The sequence below is a fragment of the Hipposideros armiger genome, unplaced genomic scaffold (genome assembly GCF_001890085.2).
Source record: "Hipposideros armiger isolate ML-2016 unplaced genomic scaffold, ASM189008v1 scaffold_862, whole genome shotgun sequence".
NCBI lineage: Eukaryota > Metazoa > Chordata > Mammalia > Chiroptera > Hipposideridae > Hipposideros > Hipposideros armiger.
Window position 1 is genome coordinate 238687 of NW_017732212.1, and position 8843 is coordinate 247529.

The 8843-nt window shown below is 46.4% G+C and overlaps 1 protein-coding gene and 1 long non-coding RNA gene across 2 annotated transcripts in view; one reads left to right on the forward strand and one right to left on the reverse strand.

Annotated features, from left to right (window-relative positions):
* The window catches only part of LOC109374791 (uncharacterized), a 42072-nt gene that overhangs the window by 2795 nt on the left and 30434 nt on the right, over positions 1-8843 (reverse strand). The window lies entirely within an intron of this gene.
* Positions 4222-8843, forward strand: part of GLOD5 (glyoxalase domain containing 5) — a 14300-nt gene continuing 9678 nt past the window's right edge. The window contains exon 1 of the mRNA XM_019629627.1: positions 4222-4359. Coding sequence (XP_019485172.1) covers positions 4297-4359 — 63 coding nt within the window. The 5' untranslated portion in view covers positions 4222-4296. The remainder of the gene's footprint in view (positions 4360-8843) is intronic.

Genomic DNA, 8843 nt, shown 5'->3' on the forward strand with positions numbered 1-8843 from the left:
TTATATAAATAAATGACCTTTAAAAAACATAGACAAGGGCCTGCTGAGTGGCTCAGTTTGTTAAGAGCTCGCTCAAGAATTTGAGCTCTGAGCAACAGCGGTTCGATGTCCGGCCCAAGCTGAGCTGCCTCTAAGCTGCCAATAGGTAGCAGGATGGCTCAGCTAAAAAAAAATAAAAATAAAAATAAATAATAAAAAACATAGAAAAAAATACATCATGACTTTTCCGACAACCCAATAGATGATTCTCTTCTTCTGGCAGCCTGAATAGCCATGAAAAGAGGCGGTCTGTGGGTCTTATGTGGCAATTAAAAGTGAGGCCCACATTCTAGAGCCTCTCTGTCATATACATGGCTTAGGTGTGTTAGAAGACAAACTGAAACACATATAAATTTTCAGGAGTTTATTTGAGCAAATACTGATTAGAATTGGGCAGCACCGAGAAGTGGGTAGCAACACTCCACGACTGGAGTGGGGCAAGGCTTTTATAGGGCAGATGCAGAAGCAAGGCAAGGCGATCATTTGATTGGCTAGAGCTTAAGGCTGCCTTATTTGGGAAAGCCTACATGGCTTTGTGATCGGTTGTTCTTCAATGTAGATTTCTTTGATACAAGTGCATTGACTCTGGTGGGTTTTGGTTTGTTTATGTAGGTTAGCAAGGTATCAGAGCCACCTCAGTCTAACAGCCTCCTTGTCTCCTTGTCTAGCTACTTTAACATGTGGTATCTGAACTTTCCTCTCTCTATCAGTGGTCTCCAAATACACATCTCCAGCATCATTCTCTCCCCAGTCTGTGTAGCCTCAGGAGTGGCCTCTCCCCAATCTATGTGACACCATGAGTGTGCACACCCTGGTGTGTGATGCCAGAAGTGTCCCCATCCCAGTGTGTTACTCTAGGAGTATCAAAACCCCAATCTGTGTCACACCAGTAGTGTCCACACCCCCAGGCTATATAAGGAGTGTTCAAACCCCCATGTGAGTGATCCCAGGACTGTTGACTTCACAGTGTGTGTGACCCATGAGTATCCAAATACCTGTTTGTGTGACCCCAAGGCCAACCACACCACAATCTCTGATCTCAGCAGTGTCCTCTCCCCAGTCCATACAGAGGAGGGTCCATCAACTATTCTGTGTGACCACAGGAATGTCCTACATCAACTCTGACCCCAGGGGTGCCAACTCATCATTAGTTTGACCACAAGAATGTCCATGCCCCTTTCACTGAGATCCACACCAGAATCTATGTGACTATAGGACTGTCCCAGCCTCAGTCACTCTGACCCCAGGAGTGTCCCTTCCTCTGTGTAACACTGTGGATGTTCACACCCCAGTCTGTGTGACATGAGGAAGTGTCCAGTCCACAACGTGTGTTATTTCAGGAGTGTCCACTCCTCAGTGTGTGTAACAACAAGAGTGACCCAAAGTACCTCTGGATGACCCCAGGAATCTTGCTTCTTCAGTATGTGTGACCCTTGGAGTGTTCACACCCCTATCTGAGTGACCTTATGTCTGTCTACACTCTAGCCTGAGTGAACTCCAGGGGTGTCCAAACCCCGAGCTTTGTGACCCCATGTCTATGCACACCCGCTCTGTGTGACCTCACAATCACCCACACCTTAGGCAGTCTGAGCCCAGGAGAGACTACACCCCAGTCTGAGTGACCCCAAGAGGTTCCATACTCCAATCTGTGTTACCTCAGAGGTGTCCACAACCTAGGCAATCAGTCCTCCGGATGTCCATACCCCAGTATGTGTGACCCTACAAATGTCCACTACCCAGTCTAGGTGACTCAGGACTGTCCATTCCCTAGTGTGTATGACCCCAAATGTAACCACGTGCAAATCTGTTTGACCCCAGGACTGCCCACACTCCAGTTTGATTACAGTAGTGTTAGCATGCTAGTCAATCTGACCCCAGAAGTGTCTATGCCCCACTCTGGGTGACCCCAAGAGTGCAGTCTCCAGTGTGTGTGATTCCAGGAGTGTCTACTCCCCAGTGTGTATGACTCCTAGAATGCCCAGATCCCCGTCTGAGTAACACAAGTCCGTCCACACCTCTGTGCGTGTCACTTCATGTGGTGTCCATACTCCTGTCTCTGTGACCCCAAGGGTGTCCACACACCAATCCGTGTGGCCCCAGGAGTGTCCACATAACAATCGCACAATGGTATGTTCTGAGACAGTACTTGATTCCTCAGTGCCGCTGCTGTTCCCTACATCCTCTGTGGGTGTGACCTGGGAGGGTGTGGCCTAATTCAGTGTCCCCAGCTCCCTCCAACACCAGTAAGTGGTCTCTTCTCTTCCTATTTTCCCTCACTCTCCCCAGTTGACCACTTAATTTCCATGTCCCTCTCCCCAACCATGCACATGTGCACACATGTCCCATATCCACAAATAGACCGCCCCAGCCCCAGCCCCTGCAGATCTTGTACAGAACAAAGGCCAAGGCAGCAACCTCCTGCTGCAGACGCTGCCCCACAGTAGTGGAGAGGAAACCAGTAAGTGCACCACTGATAGGAGGAAAACCTTCCAGGACCTTGTGAAGCATCTAAATAAAAATTGGATACCCTTCTTCTTCCTAACTAGAAATGCCAGCTCCATGCGGGCAGGGACATTTTTCTGTCTTGTTCTCTGATGTCTTCCCAGCACCTAGAACAGTGCTCAGTACATAGAACACACACATTAGGTGTTTGTTGAACAAAATAACCCTTCGACCCAGCAATTACACTTCTAACTCTAACACACACACATGCCCAGAGCTGTGTGGGCAAATCTGGTAGGAGCGTTCAAATGGGAAAGCCTTGTAAATGTCCACTTACGGCCAATGACTGTTGCAGAGATGAATGGGGGGGGGGGTTCATGTTATATACCACAGAGCACCTACCACATGTGATACAAAATGAGTGAGACCTGTGTGTACCTGCAGGGGTGGGGCTTCCTTCCACAGGACACGTTTTTGATAAGGAAAAGCAGGTGGGAGCAGGTTATGTGTGTGTGCGTGTGTGTGTGCGCGTGCGTGCATGCGTGTGTGTGTGTCTGGAAGGAAACACCAGAAACTGACCCCAGTGGTCATTTTTGAAGAGTGGAGGTGGGGATGACCTATGTAGTCCATATACTGACGTATTATTGGAACCTTTTAAACAAGCCTATATTCATGTATTATTTGTGTACCTCTTTATAAAGGAAACTCATACGCTAAAAACAATATCCATAACACATGACATTTGCATGTCTGTGTGTATGAGAGGAGGGAGTTATTTAGGGTATGTCTAGGAATAAGAATCTTAAACTCACATGTCCCAGGAACTGGACAAGAAACCCACAAGAGATGGGGCCTCGGCTCAGCTTAAGGCAAACAGCAGTCGGGCTGATGAATGTTCCCCGTCTCTTAGCAGTGGAGGGTGAGGGTGGGGTGAGGGATGGCTGGGGATAAGGAAGACCCCAGAGCTCACACCCCAAAAGAATTCAGGAACATTGCACCTTGGGGCACAGAAGACTTAACAGCTTAGAGATCTTGGCTCAGAAACAGACCCATAATAAGTCAAAGTGTTCATACCCTTACCCAGCTCCTACCTTCACACCCTGGACACAGGCTTCCAAACAACTCAGAGATCTCACACTCTGGAGACACACCCTTAAAGAGATCAGAGGCCTAACACCCTAGAATAAAAGCCCCTTGCCCCAATACTTCGGGATAGGTGGTTTTTCTGTATTATTATAAAGTAATCCCTTATACCATATTCACAAACTGAATGTTTGTGTTCCCTCCCTGAATCCATACGTTGAAGCCCTAACCCCCGATGTGATGGCATTAGAATATGGGGCCTTTGGGAGATGATTAGGGTTACATGAAGTCATGAGGGTGGGGTCCTCATGATGGGATTAGTTCCCTGATAATAAGAGACCAAAAAGCTTGCTCTTTCTCTCTGCCCTGTGAAGACATGGTGAGAAGGTGGCCATCTGCAAGCCAGGTAGAGAGCCATAACCAAAGCCTGACCATACTGACACTCTAATCCTCGACTTCTAGCATCCAAAATTGTGAGAAAATAAATTTTGTTATTTAAGGCACCTAAGCTATATTGTTCTTTTTTATGGTGGCTCAAGCTGGCTAAGACACACCTTAAGCTTTTACTTTCAAGGTCCTGAGTTTTATATCAGAGTCCTTGTACTTGCACCGCCTACCTCTGTCACCACTAGCAGTCCTCAGCCTGTGGCCCTCCCATTCCTGCCCCTTGATCTCCAGGTGCTGATCCAGAAGGTTGTCTGGAGTGCTTAGAGCAAGGACACTTAGTGTGCCATGCTGTGCCGTCTGCCATCCAGGCTGTTAGCCAGAATGTGGAGCAGGACTTCAGAGAAGCAGGTGAACGGGGTGATCCCTAGGGGCCTGGGGTACGGGTGTTGGCACCAAGGCTGGGTATCCTCTAGCTCAGACCTGGTAACCAGCTTCCTTTCTATGCCGGCTATCCTGGTATGCTGACATCCATTTTTCCCTCCTCCTCTCGCTTTCTTCCTCTCAAAGACAAGCAGAGGGCAGCAGAGGGACATGGAAAGGCTCTGCTCTAACACACCGTCAGCCGCAACATGTCTGCAGGGGTGGGCCTGGCTGAGGGCTGGCTGCTCTGCTCCCTCAGGGTGGCTCAGGGGAGTCAGTTCAGCCAGGGACATCAGGATGGGGCAGTATGGGGAGGGGCCCGGAAACAGCACTGACCTTAAGGTTTGCCAGAAGAATTTCAGGGGTCACCATGAGGGGGACCTTGAAGAGGACTTTGTAGAAAGAGAGTAGCCTTCCCTGTGAAGGAGGCAGGAGGGAGGGCATGATGGTCTGGGCACTCTGTTATCTGTATAGGGTTGTTGTGAGGAATAAAATGGATTCTATTCTGTATAGTTCCTAGAACAGGGCTTGGCACACAGTGAGCCTTGATCATCTTTTTATAAATCAGCCTCCCTAACCTTACCTCAACAATGCTGCATGATCTGGCCCTTGCCTTCTCCTCCTGCTCATGCCTCACTCACCTCACCCTTGGATTCTAAGCACACTGGCCTTCTTCCTGTTCCTTAAGAGAACCAGTCCTGCTAATCCTTGAATTTACAAGGATGGAGCTCCCCAGATACAAAACACGATCTAAGGAGTCAGTCTGAGCTGGCAGGGCATTTAGAAATGGGAAGAATAGGCTGAGTTGATTTCCAAAAGACTATCAAAATTTGGGGATGTAGCTAAGCAGTGCTTAGGGAAAATCTACAGCTCTAAATGCATAGATCAGAAGAGTTGAAAATCAGTGGCTGAGCTTCCATATCAAGAAGCTGGAAAAGGAACAGCAAATTAAATCCTAAGAAAGTAGAAGGAAGGAAATTATAAAGATAAGAGCAAAAACTGGTGCAATAAAAAGCAAACATACATTAGAGAAAATTGACAATGTCAAAAGTTGGTTGTTTGAACAGATTAATAAAATGTTAGTAATTTCTGTTTTCTCTCAAGCAATTAAAAGAAAAAAAATGTAAATTACCAATATCAGGAATGAAAAGGGGGTGCTACTACAGATCCTACAGATGTTAAAAGGTTAATAAGATTTTTTAAACATATGACTTTATTTTCAATGGAGTCCAAATAGAAGAATCATTTTCTCATTCTACTGCTTCTGTGTTCCTGTGGATCCTCTGTACCCATGAGGACATCAGAACTCATCAACTTTGCTAATGCCTCCTCCACTGGTGAAAATAGAACAGCGCAGTATTTTTTTTTTAAAGTTGGGGCTCAGTGGAATCAATTGTTTAAAATGTAATGGTTTGAATGGACTTGAACACTGAAATGGAACAGAATAAAAAACATAGGGTGGACTTGAAAGGAATAGAATAGTAGTAGAATAAAACAGAAGTCAGACTTTGCACTAGGCACTGGTCCTGATTTTTGTAGTAGATATCCACTAATTGAATAAATATTATCGAACATCTACTTGTTGTTTGGGACAAGCTTATCATCTAGCCAGGTAGACAGATATTAGCATGTGCAAAAGGCTTTGAGGCCAAAGGTACAAGGAAGGTTCTTATGAGGAACAGGCAAAGGACAACGTGGCTTGGAGTTCAAGAGCAATGGAAGAGGCTTGTAGAGATTAGGTAGGGGTCACAGTAGGAAGTTTGAATTTTGACAAGCTGACCAGGACAACATCATATCATCATCATCATCATTGTAAACTCATAGCACTTTCTGTCAGGCATTGCTCTAAGCCCTTAAAAACACAATCCTATAAAAAATGTTTAGGGCCGGGCCGTGTGATGTGGTGGTTAAGAGCTGGCTTTGGACGCCATAGGGCCCTGGTTTGGATCCCACTTATGAGAGCCAGTGACACTGCCCTCCACAGCTAAGATGCTGAACAACAGCTAGACCTGGAGCTGGGCTGCCGTGAGTCACCGGTGACGGCTTGATTCCTCAGTGCCGCTGCTGTTCCCTACATNGCTTTGCAACAGCTCAACAGTAGGGCAAATGAAGCAAGACTTTTGGATACAGCCAACTGTCACTGTGCCACCCAGTCAGATGGATGTTATCCCCAGGAACCTTGGCTCAGTACAGGCAACTGACTTGCTTAGGTCACACAGTTAGATACATAATTACAAACTAGGTGTCTACTCTCCCGGCTCCTTGCCCCACACCACGTTGACCAGCCAGTCAAAAAATTCACTGCTTTGAATTTTAGAAAGAGTCTTAGGCCTAGTGCACCATATTAAAAAGCAATTGTTGTTTTGTTTTTAAGATTTTATTGGGGAATTGAGGGAGGGGAACAGTGTTGGGGAATCGGGGAAGGGGAACAGACAAGTTGCTGTCCTTTTGTTCTTCAGTATAGTTGTGGAGGACGTTGCTTCACTGGCCCATGTTTGTATTATCATTGCGCTCTTCCCGAGTGAGGCAGTTGCTCACCGGCCATTGGACAGCCGCTCATGGTGGCTCACAGTGGCTCACAGCAGCTGCCAGCCACTCACAGTAGCTCACGGCAGCCCACTGCAGCCCACTACAGTCTATGCCACCGCTGCCGGCGACTCACAGAAGCCCAACTCCAGGTCGAGCTGTTGTTCACCATCTTAGCTGTAGAGGGCGCAGTTTCACTGTCCCTCATGTGGGATCCAAATCAGGACCCTGCTGCTCACACCAGGCATCCCAAGCCAACTCTTAACCAACGTGCCACTCGGCCGGCCCTAAAAAGCAGCTTTAACTTGAGAACTTCATCTTCAAAATGCCTTGGCAAAGGGGGACAGAAGCAAGTGATCCCCATTTCACAGAAAAATGAACTGAGTAAGATCAGCACTGAACAGAAGTGAGAAGCAATAGATTACATTGGGTTGTCGGAAAAGTCATGACGCATGTTTGCAACAGATGGCACTAGTTCATTTTTGGAAGTACTAGAGTCATTCGTACCTATGTTATTTCTATGTCATTTGACAGCTGACAGTTCTAGCTTCATTCTAAATTAAAAATTGAGCGATTTGGTTGAGTTTTGGAGATTTTACAACAAGTTTAATATGGAAGACTAAACTGCTTTTTTGCCATATTTTACTGTTTTACTTCCATAAAGGGAAGTGTGGGGAGTAGGCTGTGAGCTGACAGGGTCCTCACAGCCTATGGAACAGTTCAGGGAACTTTCCACCCTCACTGATCCAAGAAGACAAAAGAATAACTGAAGCCGCAGGAGCCTCTGCAAAGTGCATAACAAATGTAACCTGCTTGTGCACTCTGAGAAGTGCATAACAGGATGTGACTTACTGTCTAACCTGATAAACAAACCCCCTGCAGCTGCTTACTGCTCTCTGCAGCTGCTTGCTACTATACAAGCTTTCTGCAAAACATAAATGTGGCCATTGCTCCGCCATCAGTGGTCAGTGGACCTCCTGATCCCAGCTTTTGTCTCTGTGTCTTTCTTTTCTAATCTCCCACCCAGTCCACTCGGGTAGCTTTGGTTGACGAGCGGGTCTCATCAGGGAAGAACACATGTCAAGCTTGTGAAAAGTTGCATAAAGTTTACGGTGAGAGTGCTGTACAAGAACGTCAGTGCCAACGATGGTTCACAAAATTCCGTGCTGGTGATTTTGATCTCAATGACGCTCCTCGGTCAGGGAGGCCCACCGAGGTTGATGATGACAAAATAAAGGCATTGATCAAACCCAAGTTACATGACACAAGAGATTGCAGAAACGTTGAACATCCATCATTCAAGCGTTCACGACCACCTGAAGAAGCTGGGATACATACGTACGTAAGCAAGCTCGATATTTGGGTTCCGCATGAACTCAAAGAAGTTCATTTGACGAAACATCTGCAATATGCTCATTAAACGTGAGGAAAACAATCCTTTTTTGAAGCAACTGATAACTGGTGGTGAGAAGTGGATTGTTTACAACAATGTGGTGTGCAAACGGTCTTGGTCCCGACGTGATGATTCGCTTCAAACGACATCAAAAGCAGACGTCCTTCAGAGGAAGGTTATGCTCTCAGTGTGGTGGGATTTTAAAGGTGTTGTGTTTTTTGAGCTCCTAAGGAACCAAACAATCAATTCGAATGTGTACTGTCGGCAATTGGACAGTTTGAACGAATCCATCATCCAGAAACGTCCTGAACTTGTTAGTTGTAAAGAAGTTGTGTTCCATCGCGACAACACAAGACCACACACAGTTTGATCACCTGTCAAAAATTATTGGAACTTGTATGGGACGTGTTGCCACACCCACCATACTCGCCTGACCTTGTGCCATCGGACTTCCACTTGTTTCGCTGTCTTCAAAACTCCTTGTGTGGTATAACATTCAATTCAGATGAGTCTGTAAATCAGCACCGTGTTCAGTTTTTCACAAATAAAGACA